Genomic DNA, 22,619 nt, shown 5'->3' with positions numbered 1-22,619 from the left:
TTAATTAAATTAATAGCAATATAAAATAGTAGTAATAATAATCTAAAAGCATTAAAACATTAAAACATTTAAAAACAAATCATCCACATTCATCCTATCATTCAATCATAGGCCAGGGTAGATGTTAAAATTTCAATGGCCTCAGGCCTGACAGCAGATATATGTTTTAAGGCTTTATGGAAGACTGGGAGGGTGGAGGCAGTACAAATCTCATGGGGGAGTTGATTCCAAAGGGCCAGGGCCACCACAGAGAAGGCTCTTCCCCTAGGCCCCACCAGATGGCATTGCCTAGTTGAGGGACCTGAAGAAGGCCAACTTTGTGGGACTTGACTGGCCACTGGGATGCATGAGGCAGAAGACGGTCCTGTATGTTATCTGGTCCAATGCCATGTAGGGTTTTATCAGTCATAACCAACACTTTGAATTGCGTTCAGAGACCAATCGACAGCCAATGTAGCTTGCAGAATGCTTGAGCAACATGGGTGTATCTACGAAGCCCCATGACTGCTTACGCGGCTGCATTTTGCACCACTTGTAGTCTCCGAACATTCTTCAAAGGTAGTCCCATGTAGAGAGTGTTGCAGTAATCAAACCTCAAAGTGATAAGGGCATGAGTGACTGTGAGAAGAGACTCCCAGGCTAAATAGGGCCACAAGTGGTGCACCAGGAGAACCTGGGTGAACGTCCCCCTCACTACAGCTGAGAGATTGTGTTCTAAGCTCAGTTGTGGATCAAGAATGATTCTCAAGTTGCAGACCCTCTCTGAGGGGGGCAAAAGCTCCCCACCCCAGAGTGATGGATGAACAGATGGGATTGTCCTTGGGAGGAAGAACCCACAGCCACTCCATCTTGTTGGGGTTGAGTCTGAGCCTGTTAATGCCCATCCAAATCCTAATAGCCACTAGACACTGGCACATCACTTTCACTGCTTCGCTGAGTTCACATGGGATGGAGATGTATAGCATACTGATGGTAATTCATCCCATGTCATCGGATGATCTCACCCAGCGGTTTCATGTAGATATTAAAAGCAGGGGGGAGAGGACCAACCCCTGAGTAACCCCCAAAGGAGGGACCTTGGAGTCGACCTCTGACCCCCTGCCAACTCTGACTGTGACTGGCCAGAGAGGTAGGAGGAGAACCACATAAAACTGTGCCTCCCACTCCCAACCCCTCCAGTCGGCGCAGAAGGATGGGCTCCTATGGGTACGATCAGGTACGCAGAACCGATAGAATAATTTTTAATTTTGATTTTTTTTCCTTTCTGTGCTCTGGATATATTTTCCTATCACAGTAAATGAGGTTGGATGTGTATAATTTTAAAAGAGCTGTGCAGGTGTGTGCAGGTGTACATACACATACAGTTTATATGGTAAATAATGTATATTTTTGTGTGCCTGTGTGTAATATGTATCTACACATATGGCATATATACATAGAATTAAATAGTATATTTTGGATGTTCAGTAATAGTAAATAGATAGAGAAATAATATCTCTTTGAGGTGAGGAGACCCACACACCCTAACCCTAACCCAAACCCTTGACATGAGTTATGTCAAGTTGGCCACCATTTGTTGTGATTCAGCCTGAGGCTCCTCAGGGACCGGCTGGAGCTCTGCCGGATCCATGCCCAGAGGAGGAGGACAGTGACCAGGAGGGGGAGGACCAGGCAGACGGGGGAGAGGAACGTCAGGAGGAGGAGGAGGGAGAGCAGCCTGAGACCCCCGGGGGGGGCCTCTCCCCAGCTAGTAGCCTGGATTCATTGGATGAAGACGCACAGGCTATAATAGACATGAGGCAGAGACGTGCAGCTCAAAGAAGGGGCCAATTAGAAAGATATTTCCATCCCTGAATTGGCAACAGCTGGGTTTGGGTGTGGTTCTCCTCAGCAGGGTTGAAAAGGCAGGCCCGCCCTTACAGTCTCGTGGAGAGTTATCAACTGGGAGTCCTGTGACCTTGCTTCGATTCTTGGCGTCTCTGATCTTGGCTTATGGCCTAGAAGCCTGGAAGACTTGGGGGAGGCGTGGGTTTTATTATCTCCAGAGTTGTTTTTGCCAGCAAGAATCCTGTTTTATTGCCTGGCCTTTGTGAAACCTCTGTGAAACTGCATCATGTTCCTGTCTGTAAGAACAGTTTTTGTTACCTGTGTTTGCTTTCCAGTATATAAACTGCCTTTGCTTTTTACCAGTGTGTCTGGATACTCTTTTTGGTTGGTGTTGGCGTCTGGGGGGACCCAGACAGAACACCATTAAGCCAGTAACATGATCTTTAAGCCACCCCAGTCACATGATTGTCAAGCCACTCCCACTTGGTCCCATGGCTGGCTATCCACACCCACAAAATAAGCCACACCCACAGTGTGGTAGTAAAAATTTTTGTAGCCCTTCACTGCATGGTTGATACTATCAAAAGCTGCTGAGAGGTCAAGAAGCACCAGGATAGAGGAGTGGCAGGGCCCGCCAGAGAACATCCATCAGCACGACCAAAACAGTTTCCATGCTGTAGCCAGGCCTGAAACCAGACTCTTGAGGGCTCAGATAATTGGTTTCATCCAAGTACCGTTGGAGCTGGGGCACCAACACCTTCTCAACAATCTTCACTAAAAAGGGAAGATTGGAGACAGGACAATATTTGGTCAGAACAACCGGGTTCAGGGAAGGCTTCTTGAGGAGGGGGGGGGGGGGGCACAAGTGTCTCCTTTAAGGGAGCCAGAAAAGATCCCTCCCTCAAGAAAGCATTGACAACTTCCTGGACCCAGTCCATGTCACCTCCCTGCTGGCTGAGACATTAGGACAGTGACTGTAGGCACAAGGGTGTACTTATGCATGCCCATAATAATTAAATAATCAAAGAGTAATTAAACTCACATTCCATATTTTGCTCACCACTGCCCTTATTATTTGGGGCAACTAGAAATGGTAACTTAGCAGTTTCTGGAGAAGTTTAGATGGTTTCTCCTAGAATGTCAAAGATAATTCCCTTCAATTCTGTAAATCAGTAATTTTGCTAAAAGATTTAGAAAGGGGATATAGAGAAGGAATATTGTACAGGGAAGAATATCAGAGTTCTGAATATTCCTATGGGAACTGGGATTTTGTTATCTGTTCCTCTTTGAGCTGGGACAGAAGTACTGGTATGTACTTTTGAATGATAAAACCTGACTTTAAAATTGGGTATTTTTGAGGTGTCTCTTAATGCCAATCCTCTCAGTAGTCTACCTGCCATTTCCCTGGCTTTGACACAGAGGGAGCTACTGAACTGATTGGGACATGTTTGAGCTATCAGTTATGCCTTCCTGGTAAAGAAATCCTCATATCATTTTCAGATAAAAAGGAATATTAAATTCACTTGGTGAAGCATTTTCAGAGCACTGTGAGAAAGCACCAGGAAGACAAACAGTGATATATATTCAAGAATGGTAAGGACTCTCATTTCTCAATATCGGGAGGTATGACAGGGTGGAAACTTATGAGGCCACTAGAAGCCTAATGGGAGGGAGGGAGGGAGAGAGGGGGGGGGAGAAAGCTTAAAAATATAATTTGACATTTGCATAAACTCAAACCCAATGAGTTGTACTAACTTCCAATATTTTCTTTCCTATGAGTAATATTATGAAACTTCAAAAACACAAATCTTATTAAAAGATAATGCATTTGGGTTGTTCAACTATAGGTACCCCTGTGGTTTACTAGACACCTTCTTTAAAGAAAAGATAGGCCTGGACAATGCAGTAAGTTGAATTAATTTGGCACAACTAGTATGCAATCTTTCAAGTTCTACCTACAGAGATTCTTCTGTGATTGAATGTTTTGTAAATTGTGGTAATGGAGAAGACCAGTCACTACTGCTTGTAACTTTTTAAAAATAAGGTTGTCAGGATTGATCAAATCTAAAAGAATAAGCCTCTGCTAACTGCTCATGCTGAATAGTTTTCAATTCATACTGTATCAGAAATTAAAGAAACAATAATGTGTGTGTGTGTATGTTTGCAAATCTGTACTTGGCTATAAAGCTGTCTGATTCACACCAGAACAACTGAAGGAGGCAGAAGCTGAAATACAATTTTCTTATTGTTTGTTTATTTTTTAAAAATGCATATTTTGGTGATGCTTCATGTTTGTTCAGGATCTAGAATAAGTAAACCAATTTAAAATGATACTTTAGCAGCCATTCAGGTCTGTATATTTATTTTTCCTTTGTTATTTTCTAATGTGCTCTTTTCAGAAGATTGTTTCAGGAATCATTTTGGACTTTTATATGGGTGTTTCACAATAATTTGGATCAGAGGTAATGAGAGCAGCAGTTGACTGGCTAACAGAATTTTCTGTTGTATTTTTTCATTCTTTCTTTTGGAAAACTGAACGAGAGTAGTCTGGATATCTGCAAAGGGTGTGGGAATCAATATCCCAATTAGATCAATATCTTTGTGTATTCAAGTCACGGGCATGAAATAAAATGCAAGATTTTTACGTCCTTGATAAACATTTCTGGAAACTTTTGTTGCAAAAAGAGATTTGCAACTTGGTTGCAAAAAGAGATTGTCCTTGTCAATTTTAGAACTGTCCTTTTAGGTATATTATTGATGCTGGAGTTTGGGGTTGACATTTTGCTAAAATCTTTTCCTTACAGGATATAGAAACATTTAAATTCTAAGTAGCAGTGAAAAGGATCTCGGAAAATGAAGATTCAATTCTTTCCTAACCTAGCAACTGAATGCTCCCTATGGCTCTTGTTAAAAGAAGGAAGAGAATCCCGGAAATTGGTTCTACTGGTTGTGTTCGTGGCTCTGCTAGTAGACAATATGCTTTTCACAGTTGTGGGTATGTAGTGTTTTGGTTTGCTCATTCTTCTTAAATGTGGAAGCTTTTATATTGCTTTTATACTGCTTTTTTTGCACACAGCAGCTTATTTCAGTGTCCATTTCTTAATAGTATCCATTCAATTTACCCAGAATTCCTCATACATTGTTCAAGGACATTCTGAATAAAATAATATTGGCTGCCAGTTGGAATGATATTAGTTGCTAGATATATTCATGCACATTTTTCATGATACAATATATTGGTTTAAAACTCAAGGGTTTGCTTATCTGTGGATAGGTGTGTATGAATATAGAAAATATGGATGCCGTAGTTTTTAAAAAGTGCCATTATATGTACTTGTGCATAGGTCCATCAGTAAATAAGCCAAACTAATTTTGGGAGTGCATTTTGGCACCTAAAATTTCCAAATTTATCCCAAAGTTTATACAGATTTATACCCCATGTTTGTATTTGACTGCCATCATCCTAAACCTAATCAGATTGCTCTGCAATATAGTGAGTGTGTATGTCAGGAGTGTTCAACCTGGGCAATATTAAGACTTGTAGGCTTAAACTCCAAAAATTCCCCAGCCAATCATGCACAATCCTAAAATTGCCAAGGTTGGACACTTCTATGTATGTGTTTGCGTGCGTTTCTAAAAGCAGTTGGTAGAAGGCAGAAAGCAAATACATTTAAGATAAAAATAAAAAAGCTAAATTTTTTTTGACAGGAGAAATATTGCCAAGCTGTTCTCTTTTTTTCAGTGCCAATCATTCCTTCATTTCTATATGCCACACACAAAAATGTCAGTCACTCTGCAATACGGGCCACACTTCCAAGGATTCATATGCCTTTCTCAGCTGAGTTGGACTTTTTGGACTATAACAACATCACAACAACCGTCTCAAGCCATGATACCCTAGTCAGTGTCAGTGGGATCCAAGAAGGAACAGTTGCCTCCTCTTTCCCCATGGATTCTTTGAACCATAGTTGTACAGATGGAATAAACTCTCATTCAAATGAAAATCTCCAGGTTGGGCTGCTCTTTGCCTCAAAAGCTTTGATGCAACTCATAGCAAATCCCTTTGTGGGACCCTTGACCAACAGGTAAGTCAGTTTTTAAACAAATAAATCAGAAAGACTTTCCATATTGCAACACATTAAATTTGCAAACTTTCCAAATACTCAGTAGGAGCTAGTTGGCCTAGTGGGTAAACATCAGGCTAGCAAACAGGAGACTAACTTCAAGTCTTGCCTTAGGCCAGTCACTAATTCTTGGCCTTGGGAAGGAAACAATAATAAGTCTCTTTTGAAGTCTTCATGCCCAAGGCAGGACTTCTTGTTATTTTAGCAAAAACTGGGGAAGGTCCTGTCTGAGACACTTTTTCAAACTACACTTCTGTCCTGGACCTAGATTTCTTTTATCTGACTATTGCAGCTTTCCTCACCATTCCTCAAGATTACTTCTTAAGCCTGCTAGAGTTGCCATATTTGCAATAGGGTCTCTATGATTATTCACAACTAAGTCAGAAGACATGCGTAATGCCAACTAAAGCAGGCAACTGCAACTTGCCATTTTAAAGCATCTCCAATATCTCATTTGATTTGATATTAGATCAACCTAAGGATTTCCAGAAATGAAAATTATGTCCCCTACTATGATGGGTGCTCAGACACATAGTAAAAAATCTTGTTTCCTTCTTCCTCCCGATTATTAAAGAAATGTGAAGTAGCTTGTGTTGAACTCAAAACCATTTTTTAATCCCTGTAGGATAGGATACCATATCCCCATGTTTCTTGGATTTGTTATTATGTTCATCTCTACGCTATGTAAGTATGAACATCTACACAACATGCATCTCCTCTGATGTTGCTGGATTTGAATCCATGGTAGTAGAATACAACAGTACTTTGTTCACCCCACTCAACTGTGTTTACAGAATGGAGATGTGAACAATACAGAAATCTGTAATTTTAATTTTAAAATTAATTTTTAATTTTTTAATTTTAGAAAATGTGCAGAGAAGAATAACAAAGATGATGAAGGATATAGAAGCTAAATTGTATGATGAATAGTTGAAGGAGCTAGGTAGTTCTAGCCTATGAGATGGATTGGTGGGGGTGTGATAACTGTCCTCTACTCTTTGAGGGGATGTCACAGAGAAAAGGGAATTGAATTATTCTCCAAAGCACCAAGGCCAGGACAAGAAGTAATGGGTGGGAACTTGTTAAGGACAGATCCAATATAGAAGTAACAAGAAATTTTCTGACAGTGAGTACAATTTATCAGTAGAACAGTTTGCCTCCTGTAGTTACAGAGACTTCATTGCTAGATGTTTTTAAGAATAGACTGGACAATAATTTGACTGGGATAGTATAATGGTATAAGGTCTGCTCTTGCAGTGGTTTGGGTTAGAAGACCTTTGAAATCCTTTCCAGTCCCATGATTCTATGTTTGTGGAATAATATTAAATAGTTTTGTTTCTGGGTCAGCAGTCTAGCATCCTGCAAATATTTTGATCTCCAAACCCATAATATCTTGTGCCTTAGTTATATTATTGACTACAGATGCTGGGAGACTAAAATATTAAAACAACTCAGTTTGCTTCATCTTGATATTTGTCTAATATAATTCAATAGAATAATATGTAACCAGAATTTCAATGTACTTTCTGTCTTTAAATGTAAATTGGTTGTTCTTGTTATTTTACAAATCACTGTTATTACTCAATTAGTCTTTTGAATGGATAAGTAGCAGTTTGTGCTTTACTTCTCATTCCCCAAAATAAAATCAATGTTCACTTAGGCTTCCATCAATTTATTTTTAAAAACTCTATATGAAAATTCCAGCATGTGCATCTCTTCTCATCTGCATTGCTGTATGTAATTTTCCCCATACATAACATTTTTTGCAGGTACTGTATTTTTTGGTGTATAAGACGCACCAGAATAGAAGATGCACCTAGATTTTGGAGGAGGAAAACAAGAAAAAAAGTATTCTGAGTCAAATGGTCAGAGACAGCAGCTTCTCAGTAATCTATTTATATGTGCATGTATTTTACTGCTGCTGAAGGGATGGCTCATTAGCACAGCAACAGAGATGGTGGCTTCTCAGTAATCTTAATATTTACCGAGTGCATGTGTTTTACTGCTGCTGAGGGGAGGGCTCGCTAGTAACGGTAACAGCCGGCTGACAAAGCATTTGCTCCTCTCTCTACCCCCTCTCCAATGAGTCAGCCATCCCTTTTTCCTTCCCCCTCTACCCACCCACCCTAAGAGATAGAAGCCACTTTCTTCTGTGCCAACTTACCGATCACCTCCTGCAGTCCATAGGAGTCCCAGCAAATGGGCCAGGCGATGATTTGAGATATGGGAGCAGCAGCCGAGGGTGGGGCAGCAGCTGGCATCAGCTGAGGCTGTGGGACGTGAACGAGCAAGCCGCTCTGCTCTACCAGGATGCTGCCGGAGCTGCTCACAAGTGGCGACTTTGGTGTATAAGACACACCCAGTTTTTAATGCCCATTTTTGAGGTTAGAAGGTGTGCCTTATACACTGAAAAATACAGTAATTTTCTCCTAATGTTATACATTTTTATTCTTACTTCCTTTCATATAACTTTTTTGTTCTGAGCATTGTAAAAAAAAATTGAGAAATGCATATTCATGAATTGCTTTGCCAAATCAGACCAATTAATAAACTATAATAATCTATTCACTGTCAGGAGTTCAATCCTGATCAGCTCAAGGTTGATTCAGACTTCCATTCTTCCAACGTTGGTAAAATGAAGATCCAGATTGTTGGGGGCAATATGCTGACTCTGTAAACAACTTAGGAATGTAAAGCACCATGAAGCAGTATGTAAATCTAAGTACTACCCTGTTTCCCCGAAAATAAGTCACCCCCGAAAGTAAGACATGGTGAGATTTCGTAGAATTGCCTCATAAGGCATCCCTCAAAAGTAAGACGTAAGAGATGTTTCATTTTGCAGCATTCCCGAACAGAACATATAACAATTTATGCTGTCCATAAATTGCATTCCAAAACGCTGCATCAATCAGATTTAAAACACATGCAACACACATCTAACATGTGGCTGCGTGTTTGGATGCATTTTTGCTGCAGCAGGATGCAGGATATAATTCATTGGGAAAAAATAAGACATCCCCTGAAAATAAGATGTAGCACATCTTTGGGAGCAAAAATTAATATAAGACACTGTCTTATTTTCAGGGCAATGAAAATAAGCAATGAGGCAATCAAGTTCTCTCCAAAAATCCTTTTTTGAAAGCATCCACAATTCCCGTAATCTGATTCTGCATCTTTTTCTTCCTTTAGTGTTTGCTTTTTCAAGGAGTTACACCTTGATGTTCATTGCTCGGGCGCTGCAAGGCTTTGGTTCTGCCTGCTCATCTGTTGCAGGTAAACATGATGACAGCTATTATTGGCAATACTATAGATCTTGCACAGCATCCTGGAGTGCCAAGAGGCACTTATTTATGAATTAAATAGATTTATATGGCTGCTCAACTCACACTTGGTGACTCTGGGCAGCATATTATATTACAAATCAACAATACAAGCCCCCACTCACTGCAATGGTGATAAACACAATCATACAAACCGCATAGCTCCGAATGAGCCTGAAGTCTCCACACTGACTGACAAAATCATGTCTGCAGGGCCTTCCAGAAAAATAGCAAGGAGGAGAGTCAACCTTATTTTAGGTGGAATGATGTTCCAAAGGGAAGGAGCTACTACGGAGAAGGCATTTTTTCTAGGCTCTAGGAGTACTAGTAAAGTACTTTTTAAATAGATGGGACCTGCAACATTCCCTTCCTTCCCACTTTGATAAGTTGGGAGAATATTACATCTTGAAAATTCAAGTCATTTAAATTTGGTATCTCCAGTGAGGGACAGGAAAATTGCCCACCTGGAATCTTTGATTGTTGCTATTCACATCACCTAGCTGGATGGCCAAAGATCTCATTCCTTGTTCTCAAACAAGGGACTAAAAAGGATATGTCTCCTGCAACTTATAATTTCTATATCAGTTCTATTTTACTTCTTGGAGTAAAGAGACTGATGCTGAAATTATAAAGGGAAAATTTATTTATTGAGTTGAAAAGTTTGGGACAGTAAAAGAATTTTTTTTAAAAGAAAATCTTCAATATTGGAGAAGATTTGTAGTGGAACACTGTGGGAGCATACTTTCTCCCTTATCACAGATAAAATTACACCTTCCACAACAGCTGGCAGTGAAAAACTGGGGAAAAGAAGGATTCCATAGACCATGAAGATAGTTTCAGTCTTTCATTTCTTCACAGTGCAAGAATGCTAACATTAACCCATGCTTGTTGCTTATTTCCAGCAACTCAAAAATGATTGGTTCTACTCTATTTCTGCCTGCAGGTCTAGGGATGCTTGCAAGTGTGTACCCTGATGACTGTGAGAGGGGAAATGCAATGGGAATAGCATTGGGAGGTCTGGCATTGGGAGTTCTGGGTGAGTAAATGTTCATTTAATATTGTTTAGGACATCTAGGAACTCATGCAGAGCTCAATTTGATGCATCTCCCCAGCTGCTTCCCTTTAGGACCTTGTTCATTATACAGTTGTCTTTGTAGTTCACTGGTGTTCTGGTTTCTGGTAGAACTTTAGCTAGTAAAAATAACTCTTACTAAATGCAGTATTTCATAAACAAAGAAACTCCATTTTTATTCTCTTCACTTCCATATTCAAAATACAATTCAGACTAGCACATTCCTTTTCTCCCGTTATCTCTCTTAATTGCATTCCACATACATTCCTTTCAGCCTCCTCCATCTCCCAAGATTTATGTACGCACAGCCACTGTACCTTCTAAGGTGCGCGCCTGCGCACCCCAAAACACCCCCACGCACCCTTTTCCAAGGCCGCAAAAGGAGCCACGGCCGCCCCCGCCCCTCCAGCGCCTCTGGCCCCCTTGCACCCATGGCTTCTCGCCGCTGCCCCCTGCCCGCCCCCCCCACCCGATCCGCCCCACTTTCTCCTCCTACGCTTCCCGCCTTGGGGCGCGGCTCCTTCCGCGGCGGTGGCAGCTGCGGCTTCTTGTCCTCCTGATCCGGCTGCTAGCCGCTCCGAACGCTTTGGGAATGCCCGCCCTGCCCCTCTCGTAGTCCCTTCGCCAAGAGTGCTTTCGTCCCGGCTGTCAGCAAAGGGGCTGCAGGAGAGGTGGAGCAGGCATTCTTCTCACAGCGAAGGCTGGCAAAGGTTAGTTTGAATGTTGGGTGCTTGGGCGCACGTGCGCACACGCACGCTCCCCATCCCCTTGCCAGCCCGCCTGGAACATTCAAACTAAGAAAAACCTTCGCCAGCCTCTGCAGAGAAGAAAGAAAGAGAGAGAAAGAGAGAACAAGAGAAAGAGAGAGCAACAGACAGAGCAAGAGAGAGAGAAAATGAGAGAGAGAGAAAGAAAGAGGGGGGAGAAAGAGAGATAGCAAGAGAGAGAGAGAACAAGAGAGAGAAAGTGTGTGTGTGAGAGAGAGAAAGCAAGAGAGAGAGAGAAAGAAAACAAGAGAGAAAGAGTGTGTGTGAGAGAAAGCAAGAGAGAGAGAAAGAGAACAAGAGAGAGAGAGATAGAAAGGAGAGAGGGAGACAGAAAGTGAGAAAAAGAGAGAGAGAGCAAGAGGGGGGAGAGAGGGAGAAGATAGGAAGGAAGAGAGAGTGGGAGAGTGAGAGAGAGGAAGAAAGCCATTAGAGAGAGAGAGAGAGAAATGATAGAAAAAGGGGAGAAAAAAAGAGAAATGAGAAAATGATTGAGGCAGAGAATGACAGGAAAGAGAGAGAAACAGAGAGAGAAGTGACTCTTGATTTAAAGCATATGGTAAAAGCACTTAAATAATAACAGAGAAAACCCCCCCCCCAGCCCTCACTTGTTTTTATTAATAGTTATGTTTTGGTTTTGCTCGTTTTAGTTTTAATAGTAATAGATTTTGGTTTTGTTTTATTATTAATTTCTTTTAATAAAAAGAAGGGATTGATTTATTGATTGATTTATTGACTGACTTTGACTGATTGACTGATTTATTTATTTATTTATACTTCTATGTCGCCCAGTCCCAAGGGGACTGCCGCTCAGACACTATACTTTTCCACCCACCCTGAAAAAAAAATTAGAGGGAACATTGCTCACAGCATGATTCAAAAACAGCAGGAATAACTGTAAAATAACATAGAATGAACTTGCTCGCTCAGGAGCTGAACAGAAACACATTTCATTTTAGCACTACAACATTGAAACTCCACCCTTCTTCCCCACTGGCCCCTTGACGTGCCAAATACATCATTCCAGTATTTAACCCATTCCTCCCCTTAATATCTTGTTCCTAACACCTGTTCCTTGCGTTTTTGGACCCTTCTGAATTGAGGATTGACCCAGCAAACGTCTGTTTCTTCCTCACTAGATTCTGGATTCATAGCAACATCCTGTGGCTGGCCTCCCACCTGTTCTAATACCTGTAACCCAGGTCCTACCACTAATTCATAAACACTATCTGCAGTGTTCCCTCTAATTTTTTTTCGGTGTGGGCGGAAAAGTATAGTGTCTGAACAGCAGTCACTTCAGGACTGGGCGGCATAGAAAATATATATATAATTCCCTTCTATTTTATTAAAAGAAATTAATAATAAAACAAAACCAAAATTTATTACTATTAAAACTAAAACAACCAGCAAAACCAAAAACAAAACTATTAATAAATCTATGATTTAAAATCCACTTAAATAGTTGAGCTAGTTTCAAACTAGATTTTGATTTTCTTTCTCTCTTTCTTGCTCCCATTCTTTTTCTTTCTTTCCTTTCTTTCTCTCTTTTCCTCCCACTCTTTTCTGTCTGTTTCTGTCTCTTTTCCTCTCTTCCTCCCTCCCTCTCTTTCCCTCTTCTCTTCTTTCTCTCTCCCTCCCCCCTCCATCCTTCTCATTCTTTCCCTCTTTCTCATCCTCCTTTCCTATTTCTCTCTCCCTCCCTTTCCTTCTTTCTCTCTTCCTTCCTCTCTTTTTTCTCTCTGTCTTACTCTCTTCTTTTTTTTCCTGCCCTGCAACACCACTCACTCGCACAAATATGTTTTTGGGGCCAGTAGCATGGGGGCTTCCTGGGAAACTTTCCTTTTTCCCTGGGACCTGGAGAAGGCAGCCGTCGGATTTGGGGCCAAAAGGCTCAGAGGCAAGAACCCCGCCATCAGCCCGAGCAATTCGCGTGATGAAGTAGGATTGGGAGGGCGCCGGGCGCCGGGCAGTAGCCATGGGAAGGTTGGGGGAACTGCGACAGGGCGGTGGCCGGGCTTGGCCGGTGGGGTAACCGCAGTAGGCTGGTGGGTGGGCCTGGGTGGTGGGTGGGCTGCGGCAAGCCGGCAGCCGGGTCTAAGCGACGAGGAAGCTGCGATAGGCCGGCGGCCGGGTCTGTGCAGCGTCGGGCGGGCCGTGGCAAGCCGGTGGCCGAGCTTCGGCGGCGGGGGAACCGCGGCAGGCTGGCGGGGGGGCCTGGGTGGTGGGTGAGCTGCGGCAAGCCAGCGGCCGGGTCTGGGCAGTGGCGGGCGGGCCGTGGCAAGCCGGCGGCTGAGTCTTGGTGGCGGGGGAACCACGGTAGCCTGGCGGGCAGGCCTGGGTGGCGGGCGGGCTGCGGCAAGCCAACGGCCGGGTCTGGGCAACGGCGGGCGGGCCGCGGCAAGCCGGCAGCCGGGTCTTGGTGGCGGGGGAACCGCGATAGGCTGGCGGCCTGGCCCAGGGCCCCCGGTCATCACCCCCCACCCTCGTTCCCACCACCACCCCAAGGATGCTTAGAAGGCCCGGCAGCAGACCGTGCCGCCAGACCCAGGGCCCCCCGGATGGTTTTCTTACCTTACCGGGCCGGCAGCTAAACAACCATTTGGCTGCCGGTGGAGTGTGTGTACGCGGATTAGAACGTCTGGGATTTTAGGGGCGGGGAAGAAAGCGGGCCTATAATTGGCCCCTTTCATTCCCGCCTTTACTTGAAGGAACTGTTGCTGCAAACTGTTGTTTACAGAGCAGTGGCAGTTCCTTTAATTTCAAATTCCGGCGCAGCGGTCGGTCCTGTGCGCTGGAATTTGAAATTCCCGGGCTGGGGGTTAAAAACCTCTGCGCTATAGTGCGCTGCGCAGCTTAGAGGGAACTATGACTATCTGTATCAGAGTCCTCAAGCTCTTCATCATCCTCCAACTGACCAGGAGTATGTACAACACCATCCCCCTCCTCATGGTCCCTCCCCTCCCCTGGAGGAAAATTAGGCTTAGGTTTATCAGGGAAATGAACATGAAAGTTAGCAATCAAAGCAGGAGCATCAAAGTCATGAGCATCCATCCAAACAATGGTGTCAGGCCCACCTCCGGACCATTCCACCTGGTCATTGGAAATGGTCGTTGAGCCAACGAGAGTCCCGGATGCTAGTAATGTCCAAGCATCGTAGTGGAATGCGAAGGGTGGCGTCCGGATGGGAGGGAGCAGAACCGGCAGGGCCCGGGAGTGGGGCCCGAAGTGGAGAGTCAGGGGAGACTGGCAGCAATAGAGAGCGATGAAAAATGGGATGCACTCACATGGAAGAAGGTATAGTCAAACGGTATGTGACAGGACTGATGACCTTTTCAACAGGGAAAGGGCCAATGAAATGTTGATCCAGCTTGTGGTGAGGTTCAGAAAAAAGGTATTTGGTAGAAAGCCAAACTTGATCAACAACAGTCAATGGGGGAGTGTCTCTGCAGGAACAGTCGGCAAAGCGTTTGTAGTCTTCTTTGGCTTGAGTTAATGAACATTGGACAAGTTGGTGAATGGCACGTAACTCGTTGAGAAAATCACCAGCAAGTGGAAACGGCGAATCATCAGGAGTGAGCGGAAACAAGCGGGGATGGAACCCGTAGTTGGTGCAGAATGGTGTTGTCTGGGTAAAGGTATGTTCAGAGTTATTAAAGGCGAACTCAGCTACAGAAATATATTTGGACCAATCATTTTGTCTGTCGTGAACAAAAGAACGGAGTTATTGTTGCAGGATGCCAATAATTTTTTTGTTGGTTTGGGGGTGACGGGTAGATGCCAGGGAAATCTTGACTTGGAGAGAGGTCATGAGTTTTTTCCAAAACTGGGCGGTGAATTGCGGACCGCGGTCGGAGACAATGATGTCGGGTAATCCATGGAGGTGGAAGATGTGTTGGATAAATAGATGAGCTGTGATTTTGGCTGTAGGGATTCGACAACAAGGGATGAAATGAGCCCTCTTGGTTAACATGTCCACTACTACAAATATAGCAGTGAACCCTTGGGAAACAGGTAAGCAGGTGAGGAAGTCCATAGAAATGGTACCCCAGGGTCTTTCAGGTGTAGGTAAAGGTTGCAATAATCCTGGAAGGGGTCCGGTGGCGGCTTTGGCTTGGCAACAACGGATACATGAGTTAACATAGGTACTGACATCATGGCGGAGTCTGGGCCACCAAAAGGTATGAGAAATGAGGCGTAGGGTTTTGAAGAGGCCAAATTGGCCAGCGGCGGGATTATCATGACACTGGTTGAGGATGAGACTTCGTAGTGGACCTGCGAGAATGTAGAGCAGGTCATGGTAGCGGAGCAAGTCATCAGCGACAGTCTGTGGGGAATCAGGTTCTAGATCTTGTTTCCTTTGGGTGACAAAGTGGTCCTGGCATTGCGCTTCCCGAATTCGTTCGCGAAGATCTACCGCATTGTGGGCGACTGCGATCGACGCGAGAGGCAGAATGGTATGAAGTGGCACAGTTCGTGGCTTTGGGTGTATTCAGGTTTGCGAGACAATGCGTCGGCTTGTTTATTGTCCCACTTAGAAATGTAGGTAATGCGGAAGTCGAATCTGGCAAAGAAGAAGGACCATCGGATTTGTCTCTGGCTTAGCTTCCTGGCAGTTTGGAAAAATTCCAATTTTGGTTGTCCGTTCTGACCTGTACTTGATGATGGGCTCCTTCCAGGTGATGTCGCCAGGTCTCAAAAGCAGTCTTGATGGCTAAAAGTTCCTTTTCCCAAATGGTATAATTCTGTTCAGGAGGTTTTAATTTCCTAGAATAATAGGCACAGGGAAATAAAGGTCTGCCGTCTTGGCGTTGTTGGAGAAGTACAGCTCCTACTCCAATGTCGGAGGCATCGGCTTCGATGATAAATGGACAGCGGGGATCAGGGTATTGGAGAATAGGTTCTTGCATGAAAGCTTTTTTGAGATTAAGAAAGGCTTGTTGTTCTTTGGTGCCCCATTGAAATGGAACATTTTTCTGGAGAAGGCAAGTGAGGAGTGCAGTCAAGGTGGCGAAGTTAGGAATGAAGATTCGGTAGTAGTTGACAAAACCCAGAAATCGTTGGACATCTTTGGCTCGAGCTGGTGGTTGCCATGTTTGCAAGGCGTCGAGTTTTTCGGTGTCCATGGCGGTCTTCCATTCATCGCCTTTACAGATGCGAATGAGGTTGTAGGCACCTTGTAAGTCGATTTGGGTGAAAATGGTTGCTGTACGGAGGCGGTCCATGAGTTCTGAGATTAAAGGTAGAGGGTAGCAATTGCAAATGGTAATGGAATTGAGTTTACGATAGTCACAGAAAAATCTAAGGTCTCTGGTTTTCTTTTTGACAAAAAGTACTGGGGTGGAGAGTGGTGAAGAGGAGGGTTGGATGAAACCTCTGGCGAGGTTCTGGTCAATAAAGTCTTTTAAGGAGGCTGATTCGGGTTGAGACATTGAATAGAGATGTCCAGCAGGAAGTTTGGCGTTGGGTAAGAGGTCAATGGTACAGTCGTAGGGTCGGTAGGGGTGTAACTGGTCTACTTCTTTCTCATTGAAAACATCGGCAAAGTCAGCAATCTCTGGTGGGAGGGTGCCAGTGAGTTGGGCAGTAAATGGTGGACAGATGTGGTCGACACATTGTAGACTTGGAAAGGAAATTCGGTTTTGGGACCACGCGATGTGGGGATCATGGGTTCTGAGCCATGCTAAGCCAAGGGCCATAGGAAATTGGAGGCCTTTGGTGACATAAAATTGAATAGGTTCTTCATGGTGTTTGATGGTTAAGATAAGTGGCTGGGTCTGGAATTTGATTGGTCCGGACAAGAGAACTCGGACGTCGATGGTTTGGACCTGAAACGTGGGCGCAGTGTTCGAGACTGGAGTAGCCGTAGGAGTGAGATGTCTTCTTTGAGGGCAAGTAGGTAGCATGTGTCCAGCCTCTCCACAATACATGCATAGGCCTTCTGCTCAACGTTTGGCTCTCTCGGCATCACTCAGGCAAGGTCTGGCCATACCTAGATCCATTGGTTCCTCTCAATTGATGACAGCTGGTCGGTTTCCCATATCTGTTGACATCTGGAAGGGACATCTTGGCACGGAGTTGAAACCGCTATTTTGAAATCTTTGGCGTGGAGCTGGCACTGGTCTGGTTCTCTCTCCAAACTGGTTTTCGTATCTTGTGACACAGTTCTGGGCAGATGACAAATTAGTCTCGATAGTCAAAATGGTCTGGTAGAGTTCATTTAACATGTTGGGTGTTGGTTGGCGTGTCATCTCATGCACAATTTTGGGTTTCAGGCCATTGTGGAACAGTTTCATAAGGGCTTGCTCATTCCAATTCAGGGTGTGACTAGTTTCTGGAAGTCAGAGATATACTCCGAGATGGTCTTGTTGCCCATGTGCAATTGGCGTAACTTAGTGATAGTGTTTTGTACGCGCATGGGGTCTTGAAATTCTTGTTCAAACCTCTGGTGAAAAGCAGCATAATTTTGCAGGATTGGATCCTGGTGTGCTAAAAAGGGCATTGCCCACTCAAATGCAGCACCTTTACACAGGTTTATAATGAAACAGACTTTCATAGCATCCCTAGCAAAGTCCTCTGGAGATGAGTTAAAATAATTATTGTCAAAATACATTAAGTTGATCTCTTACCCCTGTAAAAATGGATGGCTTAGCTAAGTAAATCTTTGCCCTTGGTTGAATGATGACTTGTGGTTGAACGGGGACTGCAGCTTGATTTTATAGCATGATGATTTGTGCCTGCAACACAGCTACTGTTTGTGTTAAAGCATGGACATCATTAACTAAATTGGCTATCCTGAGCTGGTTGGTTGAATTTCTTATTTAATTCAGTTGGAGTTTTCAACATGGTTCTGTATCCTGGTTAGAATTTTGGTTAAATTGGAAATAACGCTTACTGAATGCAGGATTCAGTAAACTCCATCTTTATTTCTCCTCTCCTCCGTATTCAAAATGCATTACAGGCAGTCACATTCCTTCCTCTCTTATCTTTAGCAATTAGAGCACATAAAAACATCCCTCCAGGCCTCCTCCCTTATCTTAAGATTTATGTCTATCCAGCATAGTTCAAAGCACTAAAAACATCTGTTAAATAGCAAAGAATGAACTAACTTACTTCGTAGCCATACCGGCACATGTCCATGGTGGATGTACAACATTGAAAACTCCACCCTTCTTCCCCACTGGCACCCAGACATGATAAATCACTTCAGTAATTATTTATTTATTTATTTATTTATTTATTTATTTATTTATTTATTTATTTATTTATTTATTTATTTATTTATTTATTTGATTTGTATGACGCCCCTCTCCAGAGACTCGGGGCGGCTAACAACGACAATAAAACAGTGTACAATAGTAATTTGGTATTGATGATTAAAAATCAATTAATATAAAAACCAAACATACATACATACATACCATGCATAGAATTGTAAAGGCCTAGGGGGAAAGAGGATCTCAATTCCCCCATGCCTGGCGGCAGAGGTGGGTTTTAAGTTGTTTACGAAAGGCAAGGAGGGTGGGGGCAGTTCTAATCTCTGGGGGGAGTTGGTTCCAGAGGGCCGGGGCCGCCACGGAGAAGGCTCGTTCCTCCCCTTAATATCTCTTCCCTAACACTTGTTCCCTGCGCCTTTGAGGATTTAACCAGTGATTATCTGTCTCTTCTTCACTGGAGTCTGGACTCATAGCAACATCCTGTAGCTGGCCTCCTACCTGTTCTGATACCTGTAACCCAGGACCTGCCACTAATTCATAAACACTGTCAGAGCCATCAAACTCTTCATCGCTCTCCAGCTGACCAGGAGTATATACAACAGACATCATGGACAACCCTTATCTAAGTTATCTACTGATGAAGAAGACAAGGAAATTGATGGGTTTTATGGTCATGTTCAATCACATCCTGTAAAGAAAGTGTGTTTTTATAGTTTGATACTATTGGAAATAGTGAAGTGGTTAGACTGTTTGGTCTAGAAAACAGAAATGAAGCAAGAAAAGAGCAGTTGTCCAAGCAACTAACCCCAAAGGTGTTGTGGTTAGCTCTGGCCCAGCTCCTGCCCCAAGGAATGTGCAGGTGGATGTGGGGGAGATATCCACATGCCGCAGGCCTGTTTTGCTCCCAATGGAATCTGCCAATGAAGTCTCCTCTGACCAAGGCAGCATGAATGACAGGGAAGAGGGGAGTTTGGCAGACAGCCCAGGAGGAGATCAATCATCTGTATCATCTTTGGATTCTGAACAAGAATTTATGACACATTCCCGCATGCGTAGAGTGATGCATAGGAGACAACAACTAAAGGATTATTACAAGAGAAAATGAGGTCACCTGTGGTTGGGTGGGGCTCCAGTAATTAGGGTTGCTGCTATAAGTAGCAGCATGTGGGTTTGGCCATTGTGAAAGAGTATCTGATCACAGTTCATCAGGAATCTTGGGTTGCTGGTTTCTGGACTTTGCTTGTTGATTTTTCATGCCTTTGAAAACAAAGCAAAGCAATGTGTGTATGTGCGTGTGTGTGCGTGTGTATGCGTGTGTGTGTCTCACTTCGTTGGAAGAAGAAGGGGTGTGAAGTTTCTTCACAGCTGCTAGCTAAGTACTTAATGACTGCTTAAGGTTAATTGTACAGACTACCCAGTTGTTTTGGGACGAGTGCTCTTTGCAATACAAAAAGAGTGCTTAGTTTATTTTGAATTTTGGGATAAAGAATTTTGAATTTTCAAACGTGTGTGTGTTTGAAATTTGTACCCTTGAATTTTCGGGAGGCTCCTACCAGAGAGCCCGGCAGAACAAAATGCAATGTTTTATTATGTGTTTTCATATTAGCACCACTGATGTGTTTTCTTTGCAGTGGGAGCTCCATTTGGAAGTGTGATGTATGAGTTTGTCGGGAAATCATCTCCTTTTTTGATCCTGGCAGTCTTGGCTCTCTTAGATGGAGGTAAGTCATCTTTTGAAGTAGTTAGGTCAGGACCCACCTTGAATCATTGAGCTGGAAAAGACAGCTCCAACCGCCAATATTCTGTGAAATAAATGCCATTGAGCATAGTGGGTCTTACTTCTCAGAAAACATCCTAAGAAAATGGCAGGGTCAAAGGAAAACTGAGCTACTGAATAGAAATAAGGTTGAACATAATTAGTAGGAAAGATGGAAAGATATTTCTAAGCATGAAATAATCATATTTCTGTTTTAGCTTTGCAGCTTTGCATCCTGCATCCAACAAAGATTTCACCTGAGGTAGGGCAAAAATACCCATTCATATTTCCTTTTATATATGTACCAAAATAGTTCTGCCCTACTAGTTGATGCAAAGGATCTACACATCGATTTACTTTTACTTTTTAATGCAAAATAAAATGTTTAAAAGCAGCAGTCTAAAATATCAGATTAGGAGTTATAAAATGAAGAGCAAAACAAGCATTTTACACAGAGCAAAAATATAGAAACTCTGAAAGCTGCTACTAAAGCAGGCTTTAATAAAAAACCAACTCCAATTAACATTTTCCTCTGAAGCATAACTGTCTTCTCTCTGTGTTTTCCAGAGTATCAAAGGAACCTCCTTGTTGACCTTGTTGTGGGACCCCTATATTTTGATTGCAGCAGGTAAGTTTTATTGCCTCTGTTATGGGCATTTGGTCTTTGGGATAAAATCATCATCATTTCAGCTTAGTTTCTGTGGATCTGAGGTTGGTTTAGAAATGATTCTTCTGATAACTTATTGTTTCTGGTCCTACCTGATGGAAGGATAAAGCATATTTGTCTGCCATTCAGCTGAAGATGGTTTTATATCTTTCCAAGCAAAATGCATCCTGCTCTTTCTATTGTCTCATGCAGCAAATGTAGAATCAGAGAGTTTAAAGAGGGGTTTGTAAGAGAAGAGCAGGCAGAGCTGGGAGCAGAGTTAAATGGGTCATCAGCCTAGAGTTATTTTCTTCGCACAAATAATCTAGGTCCAACACTTCTTGAATTCCCTTGACTCTTATCTAATATCAATTTAGTGCTGAACATTAGATGACTAAATTCTTGCGTATAGGGTTTTTCACTGCAACTTAACATATGGTCCTGATTCTTTCCACCTGAAGTATTAGGTCATTGTGTGCAGTGCAGATTTCCAAAATAATTGATGTCCAACTTCTCATTCAACACATCTAATAAATGTGAGCTCAGGATGTTGTAGAAGGTTCGTTTGTCAAACTAGCAGAGGAATTGTAAGTTCTTCCTAAAATTTTCTCTGCCTGAAAGGTGTTATTTCATATTTTGCCTTTGCCCTCTTGCAGGGCCGCCATCAGGAATTTTGGGGCCCCATAAAGCCTAAGGACCCCCCGCCATTTTAAAACTACTGCCCCCCAAATCCCGTGCCATGCCACCATGGTCACACACCCGGGCAAGCCCTCTCCCGACCCTCTGAGGTCAAACACAGCCCTGATGTGGCCCTCAATGAAATTGAGTTTGACACACCTGGCCTAGAGGCTAAAGCCTATGACCAAGGGTTAAGAGAATGAGTATGTTTAGCTCAACAAATAGAAAACTGAGGGGAAATATAATAGTAGTTTCCCAATCCTTAAAGGGCTGCCACAGAGCAGATGGCATCTATTTATTCTCCATGCCACCTGAAGGTAGTACAAGAAGCAATGGGCGGAACCTCACCAAGAAGAAATGCAATCTGGAAATAAGGAAAAACTTGGGACTGGGCGGCATAGAAATAGATAGATAGATAGATAGATAGATAGATAGATAGATAGATAGATAGATAAATAAATAAATAAATCCCTTCTTTTTTATTAAAAGAAATTAATAATTTAAAAAAAACCAAAATCCATTACTATTAAAGCTAAAACAACCAGAAAAACTATTAATAAAAACAGTGAGGGCTGGGTTTTTTTCTCTGTTATTATTTAAGTGCTTTTACCATATGCTTTAAATCAAGAATCACTTCTCTCTCTGTTTCTCTCTTTCCTGTCATTCTCTGCCTCAATCATTTTCTCATTTCTCTTTTTTTCTCCCCTTTTTTCTATCATTTCTTTCCCTTCTACTCTTCTCTCTCTCTTTCTTCCTCTCTCTCACTCTCTTCCTTCCTCTCTCATCTCTTTCTTTCTTTCTCTCTCTTTCTCTCTCTTGCTTTCTTCCTCTCTCACTCTCTTCCTTCCTCTCTCATCTCTTTCTTTCTTTCTCTCTCTCTCTTTCTCTCTCTTTCTCTCTTCCTCTCTCTTTCTCTCTTCCTCTCTCTCACTCTCTTCCTTCCTCTCTCATCTCTTTCTTTCTTTCTCTTTCTCTATCTCGCTTTCTTCCTCTCTCTCACTCTCTTCCTCTCTCATCTCTTTCTTTCTTTCTCTCTCTGTCTTGCTTTCTTCCTCTCTCTCACTCTCTTCCTTCCTCTCTCATCTCTCTTTCTTTCTCTCTCTTTCTCTATAACCTTCATTATGTATTTTACTATGTGTATACCCAGTAAAACCCTCATTGTGTATTGGACAAAATCAATCAATCAATCAATCAATCAATCAATCAATCAATAATTGA

General features: G+C 42.9%; 1 protein-coding gene across 1 annotated transcript in view; it reads left to right on the top strand.

Annotated features, from left to right (window-relative positions):
* Positions 1 to 4,680: 4,680 nt before the first annotated feature.
* Positions 4,681 to 22,619, top strand: part of SLC18A1 (solute carrier family 18 member A1) — a 47,987-nt gene continuing 30,048 nt past the window's right edge. The window contains exons 1-8 of the mRNA XM_070765541.1: positions 4,681 to 4,822; positions 5,570 to 5,912; positions 6,577 to 6,635; positions 9,141 to 9,224; positions 10,215 to 10,307; positions 19,953 to 20,042; positions 20,296 to 20,339; positions 20,645 to 20,705. Of these exons, the coding sequence (XP_070621642.1) occupies positions 4,681 to 4,822; positions 5,570 to 5,912; positions 6,577 to 6,635; positions 9,141 to 9,224; positions 10,215 to 10,307; positions 19,953 to 20,042; positions 20,296 to 20,339; positions 20,645 to 20,705 (916 nt within the window). The remainder of the gene's footprint in view (positions 4,823 to 5,569; positions 5,913 to 6,576; positions 6,636 to 9,140; positions 9,225 to 10,214; positions 10,308 to 19,952; positions 20,043 to 20,295; positions 20,340 to 20,644; positions 20,706 to 22,619) is intronic.

The sequence above is a fragment of the Erythrolamprus reginae genome, chromosome 12, assembly GCF_031021105.1.
Source record: "Erythrolamprus reginae isolate rEryReg1 chromosome 12, rEryReg1.hap1, whole genome shotgun sequence".
Lineage (NCBI taxonomy): Eukaryota > Metazoa > Chordata > Lepidosauria > Squamata > Dipsadidae > Erythrolamprus > Erythrolamprus reginae.
The sequence above is the reverse complement of the archived record's forward strand: the minus strand, read 5'-3'. Positions and strand labels throughout refer to the sequence as shown.